Source organism: Salvia miltiorrhiza, chromosome 1 (genome assembly GCF_028751815.1).
Source record: "Salvia miltiorrhiza cultivar Shanhuang (shh) chromosome 1, IMPLAD_Smil_shh, whole genome shotgun sequence".
NCBI classification, from domain to species: domain Eukaryota; kingdom Viridiplantae; phylum Streptophyta; class Magnoliopsida; order Lamiales; family Lamiaceae; genus Salvia; species Salvia miltiorrhiza.
The window spans coordinates 72,437,101-72,457,533 of record NC_080387.1 but is presented as its reverse complement, the minus strand read 5'-3'; the positions used below and the strand labels follow the sequence as shown (position 1 = coordinate 72,457,533).

The following is a 20,433-nucleotide window of genomic DNA, read 5'->3' as shown; positions in this document are numbered from 1 at the left end:
ATTGATTGCTGGAATTCTTTTATTAATTGTTGGAATTTTTATTCATCTTTTAGTTAATTGGAAAAATTGGTTTATTCGGATTTTATTTATTTAATTTTAAGTTTAGTATTTTCTATATCTTCTTCTCAAAATTTCGTGATTACTTTGCAGACTTTAATTGGAGAAATTCTCGCCAGTCCCTTGGGAGACGATTTTGCTTACTGCTGTCTGTGCAGTGTGGGCATACCGGCTGAATGCCGGATATTTTTGGTGTAAAACGACGCACCAAATTTTGGCGCCGTTGCCGGGGATTGGTTTTAAGCAGGATTTTACTGATTTTAGTCTGTCTTTTATTTTTAGTTTATGCCCCGTTCTTCTCGTACAGGCGTATTAGTTTTTGATCCAGAAATCGAGAAGACCGCACGAAAGTTGAAGAAGCAAGCTAAGGAGTGGAAAAAGAGATCCAATTCTGCTCCACCGAATCTTGAGGATCAAGAAGAAATTGAAGTTCCAATGGGTGACCGTAACAATAGGGATGAGGAAAACGATAGAGAGATCATTGATCCTCGACAGGAACCACCTCAACTGATCAGAGAGTTAGGCCGTCATAGAAGCAATCGCCCTTTGTGCATTGTCCTTCCTGCCATTAATGGCAACGCTGAAATACGGCCTGGTTTCATTCAAGTGATACCCAAATTCGGTGATTTACCTGGAGAGAGTGCACACAAGCATCTGGCTGAATTTGATCTAGTTTGCTCAACTCTACGCCCTCATGGTTTTACTGAAAATAATTTGAGGCTATTGACTTTTTCTCATACTTTGCAGGGTAGAGCGAGAGATTGGCTTTTTGATCTTCCTCCTGGTTCGATTAGAACTTGGGGAGATTTAGAAGAACAATTCTTGCGAAAATTCTTTCCTGAGTCCAGAGCTGCAAATTTGAGAATGGCCATTAGCAGCATTAAACAGAAGAAGGCGGAGAGTTTAGCCGATTATTGGGAGAGATTCCAACAGCTGTGTCGCAAGTGTCCTGATCATGGATTTTCTGACTACCAATTGCTTACTAACTATTTTTATCGTGGTATGTCTTCTTTTGATAGGAAAATTGTTGACGCTGCTTGTGGTGGAAGCTTGACCAATAAAACTTTGGACGAAGCAAAGCAACTCATCGTTGACATGGTTTCAAATGGTCAACAATATGAGGATGAGGATGATGATCGTTATAGGCCAGTGCATAAAGTAGAAGATTCCAACATGAACGAGAGAATTGATGCTCTCACCTCTTTAGTTAGAGGACTTGCTGTCTCTAAAACTCAACACGTTCAATGTGGAATTTGCTTTGAAAATAATCATCATACTGATGCATGTCCATCTCTGCAGGAAAATAATACTGAGCAAGCGTGCATGGGATCTGCTGATGAGCAAGAGATGAACGCACAAAGACAAAGGCGAAACGACCCTTTTTCCAACACCTACAATCCAGGGTGGAGAAACCACCCAAATTTTAGGTGGAGACAGCAGGAACCAGGGATGTACGCGCCAAATCCGCCGCAAGCTGGACAGTATGCCCATACCGCACGTCCTGCACCGAGTTCTGCACCCAATATGAACGATATCATGAAGAGCCTCGCCCAAAGCAGTGAAATTGTAAAGAATTTGGTGCAAAGTCAACAGGCATTCCAGCATGAAACTCAGGCAGCGTTGAGTAATATGGGCACACAAATCACGCAGTTAGCCACTCAGGTGAACAAGCTGCAGGCAAATCAAGGCCGACTTCCTTCTGTCACTGAGATGAATCCCAAGGAAAATGCAAGTGCTGTAACTACAAGAAGTGGGAGAATTCTAGCTGAGCCACAGCCTAAGCAGCAGGACAAAGAAAAGCCCGATGAAGCCAAGGACGATGCAATTAGTGAGAAGTCACCAGAATCCACCGAGCCTAGCTCTTCTAAGGTAAGTGGAAAACCTAAGGTTTCAATTCCTCAATCACTGATTGCACCACCTTTTCCTTCTAGGTTGGCTCAGAACAAGAGAATTGAAGAAGAGAAGGATATTCTGGAAATCTTCAAGAAGGTAGAAATAAACTTGCCCTTGCTTGATGCAATTAAGCAAGTTCCCAGGTACGCAAAGTTTTTAAAAGAGTTATGCTCTAAGAAAATGAAGTTTGGGAATGATGCGAGAATTCGAGTGAGTGAGAATGTTTCTGCTGTTCTTCAAAGAAAATTACCCCAAAAGTGTCGAGACCCTGGTATGTTCACCATTCCATGCATTATAGGTAATAAGACTGTTGAGAGAGCCATGCTAGATTTAGGAGCATCCATAAATGTCATGCCTTATTCTGTGTATAAGGATTTGCAATTAGGACCTTTGAAAGACACTCGTGTTATCATTCAGTTAGCTGATAGGTCTACTGCATATCCCGAAGGTGTTGTTGAGGATGTCCTTGTCAAGGTCAATGATTTGATTTTTCCTGTGGATTTTTATATTGTTGATATGGATGATTCTGCCTCTGCTAAGCAATCCTTGATTCTTTTAGGGAGACCATTCATGAAAACTGCTAAGGCAAAAATTGATGTGGATAGTGGAATGCTTAGCCTTGAATTTGATGGAGATATTGTCACATTTAATATTTTTGAGGCTATGAAGCATGTTGAGGATCCTGAATCTGTGTTCATGATTGATGTTATTGACCCTTTGGTTGAGGAATTTGTTGAGAATTTCAGGGAGGATGAGCTTGAGCGGGTTATTTTCAGTTCCCTAACTGAAGAGAACACCAAAACTGAGGAGAATGAAGACATTAGAGAGATTATCATGCAGCTGTACTCAACGGAGGAAATTCCAGTTCGCCACTTGTCGAGCAGGATGCCCATACCGACCAGCACAGAATCGATTTTGCCCTCTGTTGTGAAACCACCGAAGCTGGACTTGAAGGTACTGCCCCAGCATCTGAAATATGTGTTTTTAGGAGAGGATGACACGCTGCCAGTGATCATCAGCAATGAACTCAGTGCAGAACAAGAGGTAAGGTTGGTAAGTCTTCTTAAGATGCATAAATCTGCCATTGGATGGACTATAGCCGATATCAAAGGTATTAGTCCCTCTACTTGCATGCATAGAATCTTACTTGAACCTAATAGTAAACCATCTAGGGATCCTCAAAGAAAATTGAACCCTGTCATGAAAGAAGTTGTGCTTAAAGAAATTCTTAAATTGCTTGATTTAGGGATTATTTATCCGATTTCTGATAGTGCATGGGTTAGTCCTGTTCATGTGGTTCCTAAGAAGTCCGGTTTTCAATTGGTCAAAAATGAGAATAATGAGTTGATTCCCATGAGGTTGCAAACTGGTTGGCGTATGTGCATTGATTTTAGGAAGTTGAATGATGCCACTAGGAAGGATCATTTTCCATTACCTTTCATTGATGAGATGCTTGAGCGATTGGCTGGTAAGGAATTCTTTTGTTTTCTTGATGGCTACTCTGGATATTTTCAAATTTTTGTAGCTCAGGAAGATCAAGAGAAAACCACTTTTACTTGCCCTTTTGGCACTTTTGCATGGCGTCGTATGCCGTTTGGATTATGTAATGCTCCTGGTACTTTTCAGCGTTGTATGATGAGTCTATTTTCTGACATGATTGAGAGTTGCATAGAAATTTTCATGGATGATTTTACTGTGCATGGAGACTCTTTTGACCATTGTTTGACTAATCTTGAACAAGTTTTGCAGAGATGTGTCGACACTAATTTGGTGTTGAACTTTGAGAAATGTCATTTCATGGTGAGAGAGGGGATTGTTCTTGGGCATGTGATTTCTGCAAGAGGAGTAGAAGTTGATAAGGCGAAAATTGATTTGATTGTTAAGTTACCTTATCCTTCTACTGTGAAAGAGATTCGTGCTTTCTTAGGCCATGCAGGTTTTTATAGGCGCTTCATCAAAGACTTCGCAAAGACTGCTCAACCTCTCACTAGGTTGCTTCATCAAGATGTGTCTTTTGTGTTCGATGACAAGTGCAAGGAGGCCTTTGATTTGTTGAAGAGTAGACTCACTTCTGCCCCCATCATTCAGCCACCAATTTGGGGAGAGCCTTTTGAAATCATGTGCGATGCAAGCGACTACGCCGTTGGAGCAGTGCTAGGGCAGAAAGTTGGGAAAGAGAGCCATGTGATTTACTATGCTTCCAAAACTCTCAACCCGGCTCAATGCAATTACACAACCACGGAGAAAGAGCTTTTAACCATCGTTTTTGCTTGTGAAAAATTTAGATCTTATTTGATTGGCTCTAAAGTTGTTGTTTATTCTGACCATGCAGCTCTTAAGTATTTGCTCTCTAAAAAAGAATCTAAGCCTCGCTTGATCCGTTGGATTCTTCTTTTGCAGGAATTTGACTTGGAGATTAAAGATAAAAAAGGAGCCGAGAACTTGGTAGCTGACCATTTGAGCAGACTGCAGACTGTGTCGGACGGTATGCCCATACCAGACGACTTTCCAGACGAACAGCTGCTGCACATCGACGGTAACATTCCTTGGTATGCTGATTTGGTTAATTTTCTAACTGCTGGAGTTTTTCCTAAGGGAATGGAGACAGCCCGTAAGAATAAGTTGAGGAGCCAAGCAAAATACTTCATATGGGATGATCCTTATTTGTGGAAGACCTGTGCGGATCAAGTGATACGACGTTGCATCCCTGATGAGGAGATTCATTCCATTTTGAATTTTTGCCATGCTCATGCTTGTGGAGGTCACTTTGGTCCCAAACGAACAGCACGTAAGATTCTTGATTGTGGTTTTTATTGGGAAAGTATTTTTAAGGATTCTTACAATTTCTGCAAAAATTGTGACAAGTGCCAAAGAACAGGTAATATCTCTTCTCGCAATGAAATGCCTCAAGTCCCTATTTTGGTTTGTGAAATCTTTGACGTTTGGGGAATGGATTTTATGGGGCCGTTTCCTAGTTCTTTTGGAAATTCTTACATCCTTTTGGCTGTTGATTATGTTTCGAAGTGGGTGGAAGTGAAGGCCACCCGCACTAATGACTCTAAAGTTGTTGCAGGATTCCTTAAAGCTAATATTTTTAACAGATTTGGAGTGCCCCGTGCCATCATTAGTGATCAAGGAACTCATTTTTGCAACCGCACTTTGGAAGCACTTTTCAAGAAATATGGAGTCCATCATCGAGTTGCCACAGCATATCATCCACAATCCAACGGTCAGGCTGAAGTTTCTAACCGAGAAATCAAGAGCATCCTTGAGAAAACAGTCAACCCGAGACGAAAGGATTGGAGTTTGAGACTGGACGATGCGGTATGGGCATACCGCACTGCATTCAAGTCACCGATTGGTATGTCTCCGTACAGGCTGATTTTTGGGAAGCAATGTCATCTACCTGTTGAGATGGAGCATAAAGCTTTTTGGGCCGTGAAGGAATTCTGTTTAGATGAGAAAGTTGTTGGCAAAGAGCGGAAATTTCAACTGCAAGAATTAGAGGAGATTCGATTGGAGGCGTATGATCATGCAAGTCGTTACAAGGAACGAACTAAATTTCTACATGACAAATACATTCGAAGGAAATCCTTTGAAGTTGGGCAGAAGGTTCTCTTGTTTAACGCACGCTTAAGGATTATGCCAGGAAAATTGAAATCTCGTTGGTTGGGCCCGTTTGAAGTTGTTAGTGTGAGTCCTCATGGAGCTGTGGAAATCCAAAGCCTCGAAACACGAAAATGTTTTAAGGTTAATGGACAATTACTCAAGCCATACTATGCTGGAGTCGAGATGGAGTCGTTCAATGCGCTCAGCCTGACGTCTCCAACCATTGTCTAAGGATTTTGAACTTCTTTTCTGTCCAGCCAAGGACGTTAAATAAAGGCGCTCATCGGGAGGCAACCCGATTTTTCTTGCCCTTGTTTTGTTTATTTTTGTTTTTTCTCTTTAAAAAAAAAATAAAAAATAAGAAAAAAAAAAAAGAAAAATGTTGTTTTGTTTATTTTCGTTTTTTTCTCTCTCTAAAAAAAAAAAAAAAAAAAAACCTGGGGTGTGTTTTGGTCAATTTCGCAGGTTTGGGGGTTGCCCTCCAGTTTCTGAAAAGTTGGGGGCCAAGGTGCAAATTCTAGAACTAGGGTTTTTGACTAAAGTCAAAATTCCCTCAATTTGGTTTCCCCCAACGCCACCTCCTCCATTCCGCCGCTGCTCCAACCGTCCACCCCAGCCCCCGACCACCAGCGAACCCCCCAACCACCATTCCTCATCGCCGGAAGCTTCAGCCCCTCATCCACCTACATGATTCCAGTTCAGGGAAGTTTCTTTCTTTTTGCTTTTCGTTTTTGAAGCTTTTGATTTCTTTTAGTTGTCTGCTGTTGTTTCTGTTTTGGTCTGTCATACTCTCACACAATGAGGACATTGTGTTGTCCAAGTGTGGGGGGGTGTCTTTGTTCTTTGTTTTGTTTGTTTTTGCCTTTTTGCTCTGTTGGTCTGTTGGTTTGGTCTTCGAGTCAGTTTCGAGTCCTTTGGCAATGTTATGATGGATGATGTGAAGAGTTGAGATTAGGATATTGGATTTGGTATGATAGGCTGTTGCTCTTGTGATGGAATTGTGCATATGTTCGTAGGTGTTCTTGTATGAGAAAAACGTGCAAAATTTGATCAAAATTACTTGAAGCCTACTAAATTGTGAGGATTGAGCCTTAATGAGCACACATGACTAGCTCCAATTGTTTCTTTGATGAGTGATTGATTCGAACTTTTATGCTGAATTTCTGGTTTTCCCTGTTGCCATAGTCAAGACTGAGTTTGAGAATTTAATGCATGAAAATGATTAAGGCATTTTGGAATAACCATTATTTTGGCCTGAACATATGATCCGAACCTTCACTTTTCCCCTTAGTGAGCCCGTTTGTGCCTAATTTGCTCCTGTTTTGTTTGATTAAAAGTCACATATATTGAGCCTTAGCCTATTTTAGCCTGCTTTTGTCCCTTGAAAACATGTGAATGCACTAGGTTATGACGAGATGAGAAATGAGTATTCCTATCATTTTAGTGTGTTGAGTGATGATTCATTAAGTTATTGGGGATATATATATGCAGTTGGAAAAAAAAAAAAAAAAGAGAACAGAAAAACAGAAAAAGAGAAAGAAAGAAAAAGTGCAAAAGTGCAAAGGAAATAAAGGGCCTATTGTGTATACATTCATTCATGTTTATGCCCTATACGTACCCAAGCCCCATTACAACCAAAATTGCAAGACCTTTTGATTTGTGCATTGGTTCCATATTTTGGTGGAGATAGTGACATAAGGGCAAGCTGTGTTTGAAGGCATAAAGTTGTGAATTGTGTGAATCTATTCTGTCCATATTTGTCTTTTGAGAGAAATTGAGTGAACTTGGTGAGGCAGGATTGAATTTGCACAATTTTGACTTGAATGAAGATCATGGCATAATTTTCTGAGCAAGAGCATGGTTAGTGGTTTGTGGATGATTGTATCTTGATCAAGATTTTGAGTATTATCTATCATATTGTTGCCAAAGCTTTGTTTTCGTTGTTTTGAGTCTACTGTTTTGTTCTTTTTGGTGCTCGAGGGCGAGCTTTGTTTAAGTGTGGGGGGATTTGATTGGGCGTATTTATACGCCTTTATTTGGGGGATTTTAGTATGATTCTTGTGCTTAATTCGTGTTAAATATCATCTTTAGGATGTGATTTTGTCCTTATATGAATTTTGATGGTATTTAATAGGTTTTGAAGAAAAGACATGATTTTGAGAAGAATTTTGAAGCTCGGAGCTGTGAAGAATACAAGCTGAAATTCGAACTGATTGGAATTATTGAAGTGGGCTACACTTTGATTTATTTTGTGGGCTTTCATGCGCCACTTTTGGTTTCTTTATTTTGTTAGTTTGGGCCCAGCGCCAACTTTAGTTATGTTAGATTAATTTTGCTTTTAGTTAATTTCCTTGGCCTTTCACGCCACTTTAGCAGATTAGGTTAGTTTTGTTATTAATAAGTGGGCTGCGCCACTTTAATTGATTAGAATTAGGTTTAGACTTTTTCAACTTATATATATATTAGTATTAGTTAAGTTTTAAAGAGACATCACAATTCAGACGCCAACTTTGGAGAGCAGCGACTGGATGCTTGGAGTTCTTCAATCAAGTTTTTATTTCTTCTATCTTGTTTCGTAATTTATTCTTTTATTTTGTTTGTGTTATTTAATTATGAGTTCTAGCTAAATTCGTTTATTCCGGCATTGATTAGGGAAGCACTAGCGAAATTATTCTGTGAGATCTAATTGTTCTTATACTTTATTTTTATGCTTGCATCTGCGATTCTCCATGTTTAATGATATTAATTATTTTGATCCATTAGATAGTTGCAAATATTTATCGGGTTAGAATTAATTATATAGCCAATTGAACCGGCCATCCGTAATTGTGGTTTAGGTTTGATTAGTGGTAAATTGACACATCAGGGTCAAGGGAAAAGCAGTCTTAATTTAATAATCCTGCGTCAGAGTTTATTGGTTTTGAATCGGGTTTTTCTAGATATTAATGCTATCGGCTCATTAAACCTATAGAGCGTCTCTTACGGTTGTCAGTCGATTAGGGTAGTAATTAGTGAAGCGTCTTCCTGGTTACCGAATAATTAAGGAGAAATAAGATCACGTCAGAAGCGTCTTCGGTGGTTATAACTGGTTTGTTTGCATGATTTAAAGTTATTTTTGCATCGATGATCGAAATAATTGAGCTAGGGTGGACTTAATTGATTGCTGGAATTCTTTTATTAATTGTTGGAATTTTTATTCATCTTTTAGTTAATTGGAAAAATTGGTTTATTCGGATTTTATTTATTTAATTTTAAGTTTAGTATTTTCTATATCTTCTTCTCAAAATTTCGTGATTACTTTGCAGACTTTAATTGGAGAAATTCTCGCCAGTCCCTTGGGAGACGATTTTGCTTACTGCTGTCTGTGCAGTGTGGGCATACCGGCTGACTGCCGGATATTTTTGGTGTAAAACGACGCACCATAGCTTAATTTAAGTTACCAATTTTTATTTCTATTTAAGCTTTAGAAATCAAATTTTAAGTAATTTACAAATATTTTTGTTATTTTGTTCTTTAATAGTATAAAAAAAATGCTTTCAGCCATTTTAAAAATCCAACAAAACAATATTTTAGCCAATTAAAATAAATACTCTCTGCATCCCACTAAAAGTGACTTGTATTCTATTTTGGGTTGTCCGATCCCACTATAAGTGGTCTGTTTTCATAAATGGAAAAAAAAGCCTTTAATAAAGTGTAGGCCCTAATACTTTTAATAAATTTACACATTATTCTTAATTCATGTATCGAAAAATTTTGAGTCACGTATAGTAGGATAGAAGGAGTAATATTCAACAAGCACAAAGTTTATTGTCCTAATTTTCAAATCAATCTAAGTTACTGTCCTAAAAAACCCTCGAACTCTCATAAACATGCCGATATATACTAGTTACACTATTCAACAAAAAACATGTTAAAGTTGCTAATTCAAATCTCAGAAAAACACAAAAATTGAGAAAGGGCATTCTTGCGCTGTTTTTACAAGCCAAACTTGTTTTATTCAAGACTGCACTTTTTAATTTATTTGTAGTTTTCGAGATATATATACAAACATAAATATTTCTTCACACATTACAATAACAATAATCAAATTATCAATGACTTGATATACTGAACTAGGTCATCCATATTAGTATACGACGAACCACCTTTACTAACAGACTTTTTCACAAGTTTTGCCATATTCTCTGCCTTTTCCAAAAACTCATTTTTTCTCACTTCCATCAAATCTCTCACCACCTTCTCAATAATCAATCTATCACAAGTATCTTTTATGTCCAATCCAATCTTCCAAACCTCACTCACAAACCTACTATTAGTGGTTTGATCAGCAAAATAAGGCCAACATATCATCGGCACGCCGGCCACAATGCTCTCGAGAGTCGAGTTCCATCCACTGTGCGTCAAGAATCCCCCCACTGCGGGGTGGTTGAGAATCTGCTCCTGCGGCGCCCACTCCACAAACAAACCATTTTCTTTACTACTTTCTACTAATTCAGCCAAAACTTGATCATTTCCTTCATTCCCGATGACGGAATCCGGCCTTATCACCCACAAGAATCTCTGCGAGCTGTTGAGCAAGCCGTGCCAGAACTCTAACACTTGCTCTCTCATCATAATTGTAATGCTCCCAAAGCTCACATAGATGACAGATTTAGGGGGCTGCGCATCCAGCCAATCGATGCAGCTCTGGTCTTCCGCCCATAGATTCGCCTTGATGATGGAGACCTCCTCCTTCTTCTCCGTCAGTCTGTATTTAATTTGCTCGTGGATGGGACCGATGGAGAAAATTCTCGGCACATGCTTCTGTATCTCTGCAACTATAGGACTCTCAAGATCTTCACAAGTGTTAAATATGACCCTTTCCTTCGCAATTACCCTCTCTGTTATTGCTTGAAGAGTAGGGTCGTTTACATCATCAACACGGTAAAAACTCGGAAGGTCGCGCCGCCGGAGAAAACCTTCCATTCCGGGTACACTTTCAACTAATTCATCCATCGAGTTTCCTGCAAAACCGTCAGAGAGACTATAGATTTAGGGTGTGTTTGCTTTGAGGTATAAGGACTGGATAAGCTCCACTTACTACCTCCTCGTTTGCTTTGACGTAATAAAAAATTCGGACAAATGGTATAAATTTTCAAGCAGCGCGTGTTTCCCTTGGGAAAGGGATAATTTTATATCTAAAGGAGGATGGAATACCTTTATACCACCTTATTAGAAATGGATAAATATATTATCATTCAAATCAAACAAAATATAAAAAATATGATCCCCATTTTAAGTGATAAATTTATAACTCATTATATTATCCTGCCATTTAGAGGGATATATAAAAAACAAACACACCCTTAATATATGTATCGGATGCGTAGAAGGAGTAAATAGGTCAGCCAATTTAAAGATCACGCAACGGAGAATCCGAATCTAAGATACATTAACCTCCTACCGCTGGGCCAACACACGTACGCCAACCTTGATAAGGTCTTGATAGCAAACATATATGCTCGAGTTTAGTTCACATAAGAATTTTGTAACTGACCTCGGAAAGGAATATCTTGAGCTTGAAGCAGCCGAGGAAAACAAAAATGAGACCAGGAGAAGGCGGCGCTAGCAGTTTGGAAGAGGATGAGCGGAAGCTGATGCTCTCTAGCAAAGTCGGGGGCGCCCAAGCTCATAACATCTGCAACGAAGCAAGTCACGCGTCTACGGGCGGCGCCGCCCAAGAAATTCTCCTGGACCATCATTTTCTTGAAGAGCGGCACCGTGACTTTTTCGATGGAGAATATGAGGTCCTTGGCTCTCTCCCCGGCGCGGGGGTGGTCGTCAGGTAGGCCGTCGGGGAGAGCCCGGAACTCGAACCCCGGGTGGCGGGCGAGAGCGGCGGGGACGGTGTTGTGCTCGAGGAGGCGGCGGTGGTTGAAGTCGGAGATGATGAAGGTGACGTGGAAGTCGAATAAGCAGAAGAGATGCGCGAGATTGAGCATGGGGTTGAGATGCCCCTGAATTGGATAAGGGAAAATCAGCACGTGCGGCGGGAGATCTTGTCCTTGTTCACACCTCATCTTCGCCTTATCCAAATCTTGCTAAATACTTACTATTTCTGTAAATTCATGCTCTTGTTTCTGAGTATTGCAGGGTATTGCAATTTATAGATGAATGAATTTGAGGCACAAATTTGTCCAAACAGATTATGTTCCACTTTTGATGTTTACAACATTATTCCACTATCAGATTTTTATTAGTTTTAATTAATTTTTAGTTTTTATTTATTACTCCCTCCTCCATGATATCATATATTTCCACTTTTGTTATTAATTTTTGTATGTTAATAATATCATTTGCACTTCTATTTATATTAATACGGTCTACAAACTCCACTCAGAGCAATACCCACTACTATATGAGTCGTCCATAAAGTGTAAACGAATATCGTAGACGGAGGGAGTTTGTTTAAGATAATAATTTATTAGGCTTACCAAATCCAATTAGAAATCATAACTATTTTTATATATATCTTTTTTAATTTTTAAGATAAGGCTACATGCCTGATTCTTTAAAATTTCATATATATAGGAGTAAATATTAATTATAAATTTATTATATATTACTCCATCCGTCCGTAATATCATTTCCACATTGTGGACGGTGCGGGTTTTAAGAAAAGTGGTAGATAGTAGTACATATTAGTGGATATTGTAGTGAGTGGAGTTTGGGTCCCGCTATTGTTGTGAGTAGAAGTTTGTGAACCCTATTTCTATAAATGGAAGTGGAAACGATATCGCGAACGGAAGGAGTAATATTTTTTTATTGATAATGAATTATTATAAATATAAAAAATTTATGATAAAATACAATAACTATAGGATAGATAATCACATGGACAGTTTATGATTATAATAAAATTGAAGATTTGTTTATATACTATATTTTTTCCTTTTATTTTTTTTATCTTTTTTATTTTCTACTTTTTTTTTAAATTATGAATTCAGCTAATTATAAAATATTAATATGCATGTATATCAAATTAAAGATCATGATAATAAATTTAATTTGATTCAGTAACTACGGCGTCGCTTCGGATTCCGACTGCATCGACTCCGATCTAGAGAGAGGGAGCAAATACTCTAGAACTCAAGCAATGAGCGGTGACGAAGAGACATGTAGATTAGGGTTTGAGAATAAATGAGGAACAAGTGGAGTGCATCACAAATAAAATCGGCCGAAAGATTTAAGATGTAAAATGGCCTGACTCGGTTAATTTTTAAATGAGGGGAGAGTAATTAAATTAGAAGGTTAATTAGTTGTTTAATTAAGTGGGTTAAAAAGTGGGTGGGATAATTAATGGCAAATGTAGTAATTTTAACTGAAGAGGGAGGGTAAAAGGGTATAAAAAACATAATGGGGTTTTAATTTATGGACAATTTTTTAAGGGCAAGTAGGACTTTAAATTATGGACGGATGGAGTATATTTTATGTCAATATTAAATTTAAAAAATAAAAATATATTTATTTAAAGATTGAAACTTAAAAAATTAATTCTCTGTCCTCTCCTTAAATAAGCCCATTTTTAGTTCTTTTTTATTTTTAATTTTCTTTTAACATACTTTTATTCGTCTTACTTATAAAAAATATGAAAAACATATACCATGCATTATTGTGTCACAAATTGCAATCAATTTCTTCCTAATGTCTTATGGCAATAAATGCAATATTTTTACCCCAAATTTGGTCAACAATTGTTGGTTACACGCTTAATTTATTTATTTAGTTTTTTTTTTTACCATTTTTGTAGTTTTCGCGTTGTCATTTTTATTAATGACTAGGAATTTTATAAACCCTTGTTGCAAACATTAAAAACTTTGGAAAAATATAGATAGTGTCCTAAGCCTAAATCCACCTAATTGAGGCCTTGGTCCTCATCTCTGAATTTGCCTGAGTTGTCAAATTCACGCCGTAGTAGCCATGCCCACGCCGCCGTCTTCTTTTCACACAATCGATAGTCGTTGAGCATTATTCGTCCTCAACGACTATCGATTATTGAGGGAATTTGAAGCTTCAGAAATATTATTACCTTAATATTTATTAAAATATAAGATATTTAATATGTGAACTAGGAATTATTGGCAGCTTGGCAGTATAAACTTAGTCCCCTCACCGGTAATTTCTGGAAAGCTGGTATCATCACGGTCATCTGGGCCATCTGGATGCAGAGAAACAATTGTATCTTTGATAATCAAAAGTTCGAAGCAAGTCGTGTCATCCACACTGTGAAAGTTGCTTTCAAAGAGATTGATGATAACTTTCCTAAATTATGTTACATGTCGAATTCTTGGTCAGATTATCTGATTCTCCGGGCAGTGGGTGTTACTACTAGGAGTGCTCCTCCTCCGGAGTTTGTTGAGGTGCATTGGTGGCCACCGGTGGCGCCGTGGATCAAAGTAAATACTGATGGCTCAGCGACGGGAGCTCCGGGAACTATTGCTGCAGGTGGGGTGTTTAGAGATAACTGGAATGTAGTGCGTGGTTGTTTTCACTTCAAAGGTGGCTCGGGTTTTGCCTTTGAAGCGGAACTCCTGGCTGTTATCTCGGCGATTCAAATTGCTCACAATCGTGGTTGGCACAAGCTTTGGATTGAAGCCGATTCCACCTACGTGATATCAATTCTTAATACCCGTTCTTTGAATGTGCCTTGGCGTTTTAAGGCGGCGTGGAATAGGATTTTAAAGATGTTAGATGCTTTCTCGCTGCAGGTTTCTCACATCTTTAGAGAAGGAAACAAGGCGGCAGATATTATGGCTAACCAACAACGTTCAGAAGGGTGGTGGCCGCACGAGATTGACGAGATTAGGGCTGCGGTTCGCCTTGACATGGCTTCGCATAGCCATCTGCGTAAGAAACGGTAATTGAGACTGATGGGTGGTTGTTTTTTCGTTGTTATTCTGAATCTCGGAGTTGTATCTCCTTTAGCTTTTCCCTACTTTCGTCTTGTGTCTAGACGAGTACTCTTTTTCCTATTCACGGTTTTTACCACTGGGTTTTCCGTGAAAAGGTTTTAATGAGACTCGGCCCTTAGTCTGCTCTTTCTGTGCTTTCAAGGGTTTTTTTTAGGTTTTTTCTTTTCTTTTTTATATAAAATTGTCATTTAATAAAGGAATTAACTATATAGTATATATTAATTATATATATATAGGGTGTGGTTCTAGAGAGAACTACATTATTTGTGAGAACGTGAGAACCATCAAATCTAATATATCCACTGTAAAAATTAATACATTCGCTGTTAAAATTAATGCACTAAAAAAAATAAAAAAAATTGCTCCCTTCAGGATTAATTCGAACCTAGGATCTGCATTCATCCAACAAGATAATGTATCCACCGTAGATCTTGATGATCGAATGACTGAAAATGGTTCTCCATTCTTCTTTTATTTAGTGGTTCTTTCTTGAACTTCTCTCTCTCTCTCTCTATATATATATATATATATATATATATATATATATATATATATAGAGAGAGAGAGAGAGAGAGAAATGTTAAACAGAGAATGCTAAATATTTAGAGAATAGAGAATTCGTGAAACAAAAACGAACAGATCTACAATTTTTACGAACAAATCAATGTACCGCATGAACAGCAATTTGCCCCGGGTTCGAATCCTGCTGGTGGCGAGTTTTTCTATTTTTTTACTAAATACGTCTGTTCGTTTGTTATGTTGATTTGTTCGTAACATGTATAGACTTGTTCAAAATGAAATATATAATAATTCTCTGTTTAATTTGACCCTATATATATATATATATATATATATATATATATATATATATATATATATATAGGGTCAAGTTAAACAAAGAATGACCCTATCTATAGAGAATAGAGATTAAATCTAGTCCCTAGAAAATGCTGGATCGTGTGGTTCCAATTAAATCTGCCAGCATTTTTTAATTAGCATTTCCCATGTTTGAAAATACATTTTAATTAGAATTAGGGCATTTTGGGTAACTTTACAAGCTAGTAAAAACGGAAGGTCCGAAATTTACTCCTATTAACCGCGTCGTCTCCCACAAGTCGTCTCCCACAATTTCTGAACAGAACCACGATCGGTAGGGTTTCTGCCTTTTCAACGACAGGTCGTTTGAAGTTTCGATTTTTCAACAAACAAATCGATTCAAACTCCGGTTGTTCAATAATTTTTTTTTGTTATTCCGTTTCTGTTTTTGAAGAATCACCGGTGACTTGTTTGAAAAGGGGCAAGGTTTGAAGATCTGCTGAAATCGAACGGGTATGTCGATGTTTTTCTATTTTTTGGGCCTCTTCATGTAATTGAACAACCGATTGAACAAAAGGTATTTAGATTTTTGCTTTGAATACTTTGATTTTCTGTTTCGAACAACTGATTGTTGTTGACGATGAAGAAATTATTGGGAAAAATGAGATTTCAGATATTGGGATTTCAGTTTTTTGAATATGATTTTCTGTTTCGCTTGTTTTTGCATACTGTGTTCGCCGATTTGAATCACGCTTGGTGGATCTAAATAATCAAGGTATTGTGTTTATTAGATTTGATGTGTTTGAGTTTTTTTCTTAGAAGACTTATTGAATGGAAACTGAATGTAATATTCTCAATTCAAATGAGGGATCTTCAGAAAAATAAAAAATAAACGCCCAAGAGTGGACACGTCTGCTCCTGCGGATGAAGAAGGTAAAATAAGTAACTATATTTGACATATTTTCTTATCTGTTTGTAATTGTTCGAGTATTTGTATTAGTGTGATCTGTGCGAAACAATTATATGTTGTGTTCATGGGTTAATATAATATGTTTAATTAGTTTTTTAGTTGTGTTAATACTTAGTTAATGGAAAATTTTGAGGTATCTGTTCGGATTCTTTTTTCTACATGTTCATATTATATTTTTAATACAGAGTAATATATTTCTCTTATTAGGGGATATCATATCCTACATTACCTCTTCTTCCACGATAACCTATTCATCAACGGCGCACGGTAGGTATTTTCATTACACGATTTCTTAGAACATTCAGTAGCTTTTGAGAATATGGTTGGAGGAGCTTTCATTTTTTTTTAAAATCATAATGTCGCTAATTATCAGGTTTTTTTATAGATTTGGTGAATTTGTGTGTTTGGCGTTAGTTTTTACATGGAAATCACTTCAAAATCATTGCCGCCACAACCGGCGATGTACCCCTCAAGGTCTGCAGGAAGAGGTGCAAGAATAAGGCCTACGCGCTTGGATGTGGCGTCTCGCCGCGGAGCAACCAGAGATCAAGACGGAGGCTAGATTATGACAAGAGGGAGATTGTTGTAGGAGACGAAATATTGGCCAAGTCGATGTACCGAATCCTCCTCCAATGGCAGCAGCAATCAGCCTCCGCAAATGGGACACCCTAAATTGCAAGTCTGCTATTGGAAGTGAAGGTGCTGGAAAAGGTGCTGGAAACAACTAGGAGTAGTTGTAAGAATAATTTGTTCATTGAAAAAATATGTGTTGTTCATTTAAAATTTGTGATCTGTTTATTTACAAAAGTATGTTCTGTTCATTTAGAAATTGTAATCTGTTCATTTACAAATTGTGATTCTTTGTTACCACACGTTCGAAATATTTATCTGAGTGTTCAATTTATTCTCTATATTTGTTCAAAATGTTTATTGCATTATTTGATAAACATCTTATTTTTTTCCAGCCACATGTTCACAATTTTTCTTTGGCTGTTCAATTTATTCTCTATATTTGTTCAAAATATTATATCTTAGGCCAACTTTCAGCAATGGAGAGAGTTAATATTTGGAGTTAATATAGCATATTAATTAAGACTACAGGTTAAACTTCAAACTCTAATTGAAATTCATGTTTGGATGTGTCCTCGGTTCGAAACATCATCATTTGCGCTAGTGAGCTAGTGTTGTTTGAATTTTTGTTCTAGCTCATAATGTTGTGGATTTCGTGAATTGCAATTGACTATGGTGTGGGATCTTGAAAGTTACACATTTTTGTTGAAGATGTTTATTTAATTGCTATATGAAATGATGCTACAACCTGGGAATCCTTTGAGATATTATGGATTAAAAGTTGGTGCCTTCATCTATAGAAAATAAAAGAATTGGGAATTTGGAACATAAAACATAAAACATTTCGAACAGGCGTCAAAAAGTTACGAACATCTAAAATATAATTTTTAAATTTTACTTGCTGACATAAAATATTTAACATGAAGCATTTTGAACAAACGTAAAAAAATTACGAACACCTTGATAAAATATTCGAATTTTTTCCTGCTGACATAAATATTTCAATAAGCATAAAAGAGAGGACAATTTTTCTCAATTCTACATAATTTGATACTTATATTTTACTTAAAATATAAAAAACAATCTGATAAATCAGTGAAAATGTGAAAGTAATTTTTTTCGTGTTCAACTCGATCCAAATTAACATACATAATAATAAATCTTTAGCAAAAAGTCATCCCAGAAAGAAAAAAAATATATTTCATTGGCACATTAACCAAATAATTAAAAAGAAAACAAATTATTGAATTCACCATACAAACAAACGAAGACATAGCAGTACTATATAATTTTATTTCGTGACTATGGAACAGAAGATAAAGATTTTAATGAGAATATATGTGATGACAAAAGAAACGGCTGCATAACAGATTTTACGTGAAGATTGAGATATTTAATATCTTACCAAATATAAATGAATCAATAGAATCTTCAATGTATTAATTATCGATTTTCATGAATATGTATATTACTAGTTTGACCTTATCGATTAAAAATATGGCAATAAGTCCGAAAATAATATAACCGTTAGATTGGTAAATTTTAAGGATCAAGATTAATTCTCCTTTCTCTATATATTTGTCATTCTCTGTTTAACCTTTCTCTCTCTCTCTCTCTCTATATATATATATATATATATATATATATATATATATATATATATATATATATATATATATATATATATAGCGGTTATTCAATAAACCACTCTTATTTTAAGAATTGCGAACCAGCAAAAATGCATGAATTTTATGCATAACATGCATGAATAAACTGTATAAAGGTACGAATTGCGAAAAATAATTTTTTGCTACCTTTAGGATTCGAACTCAGGACCATGAATTTATCTAACAAGGTGATGAATCAACCGTAGATCTTGATGATCTAAGGGCTGAAAATGGTTCCTAATTTATATTTTAAGAAGCGTTCTTATTTTAGCCTTCCCCTATATATATATATATATATATATATATATAGTGTGGTTCTAGAGAGAACTACATTATTTGTGAGAACGGGAGAACCATCAAATCTAATGCATTCACTGTAAAAATTAATGCATTCGCTGTTAAAATTAATGCACTCAAAAAAATAAAAAAAATTGCTCCCTTCAGGATTCGAACCCAGGATCTGCATTCATCCAACAAGATGATGTATCCACCGTAGATCTTGATGATCGAATGGCTGAAAATGGTTCTTCGTTCTTTTTTTATTTATGGTTCTTTCCTGAACCTCTCCCTATATATATATATATGTATATACATATATATATATGTATATATATATATATATATGGGCGTGCTCCAGTGACACCCTTTATTTTTCGTGTAACATGAGTACAATGAATAAGACATATAATACTAATGAACAAAACGTGTATCTAATGAACAAGGTGTATATACTGATGAAAAATAAAATTTAAAAAATTCGTAATGAATAAGACATATATACTGATGAACATGGTCGTATATACTGATGAACAATGCAGTATATACTAATGAATAACAAAATTTAAAATATTCTGCTCCCTCCAGGATTCGAACCCTGCGAAAAAAAATCACCCTCCAGATACAATATCAGCCATAGGATTGATAAAATAAACGCACCAGATCGTGCCCTAGATCTCAATAAAATTAGGGAGTCTCATTGGAGTGGCCCCCTATATATATATATATATATATATATATATATATATATATATATATATATATATATATAGGGGCGCGCTCCAGTGAGACCCCCTTTTTTTCGTGTAACATGAGTACAATAAATAAGACATATAATACTAATGAATAAAACGTATATCTAATGAACAAGATATATATACTGATGAAAAATAAAATTTAGAAAATTCGTAATGAATAAGACATATATACTAATGAACAGGGCCGTATATACTGATGAACAATGCAGTATATACTGATGAATAACAAAATTTAAAATATTCTGCTCCCTCCAGGATTCGAACCCTGTGAAAAAAAATCACCCTCCAGATACAATATCAGCCATAGGATTGATAAAATAAACGCACCAGATCGTGCCCTAGATCTCAATAAAATTAGGGGGTCTCATTGGAGCGGCCCCCTATATATATATATATATATATATATATATATATATATATATATATATATATATATATATGGGCGCGCTCCAGTGAGACCCCCTTTTTTTCGTGTAACATGAGTACAATAAATAAGACATATAATACTAATGAATAAAACGTATATCTAATGAACAAGATATATATACTGATGAAAAATAAAATTTAGAAAATTCGTAATGAATAAGACATATATACTAATGAACAGGGCCGTATATACTGATGAACAATGCAGTATATACTGATGAATAACAAAATTTAAAATATTCTGCTCCCTCCAGGATTCGAACCCTGTGAAAAAAAAATCACCCTCCAGATATAATATCAGCCATAGGATTGATAAAATAAATGCACTAGATCGTGCCCTAGATCTCACTAAAATTAGGGGGTCTCATTGGAGCGGCCCCCTATATATATATATATATATATATATATATATATATATATATATATATATATATATATAT

The 20,433-nt window shown here is 36.4% G+C and overlaps 2 protein-coding genes and 1 long non-coding RNA gene across 4 annotated transcripts; 2 read left to right on the top strand and 1 right to left on the bottom strand.

The window, feature by feature from the left end:
- The first annotated feature begins 342 nt into the window (after positions 1–342).
- LOC131012670 (uncharacterized) lies at positions 343–5,878 on the top strand. The gene has a single exon (XM_057940661.1). The coding sequence runs from the start codon at positions 343–345 to the stop codon at positions 5,788–5,790; it is 5,448 nt and encodes a 1,815-aa protein (XP_057796644.1). The 3' UTR covers positions 5,791–5,878.
- A 3,653-nt stretch (positions 5,879–9,531) lies between these two features.
- On the bottom strand, positions 9,532–11,732 carry LOC131005906 (7-deoxyloganetic acid glucosyl transferase-like). Its single transcript, XM_057933026.1, has 2 exons — positions 11,096–11,732; positions 9,532–10,562 (listed from the first exon to the last, which is right to left on the bottom strand). Exons 1-2 carry the CDS (start codon positions 11,616–11,618, stop codon positions 9,643–9,645), a joined length of 1,443 nt encoding a protein of 480 aa, XP_057789009.1. The 5' UTR covers positions 11,619–11,732; the 3' UTR covers positions 9,532–9,642.
- Positions 11,733–15,411: 3,679 nt separating this feature from the next.
- Positions 15,412–17,207, top strand: LOC131006047 (uncharacterized). 2 transcript variants are annotated; one of them, XR_009095400.1, is made up of 2 exons: positions 15,412–15,660; positions 15,781–17,207. It is a non-coding gene; the product is annotated as an uncharacterized LOC131006047 (long non-coding RNA). The 2 variants fall into 2 exon arrangements; XR_009095401.1 differs by having other exon boundaries at positions 15,412–15,687.
- The last annotated feature ends 3,226 nt before the right edge of the window (positions 17,208–20,433 follow it).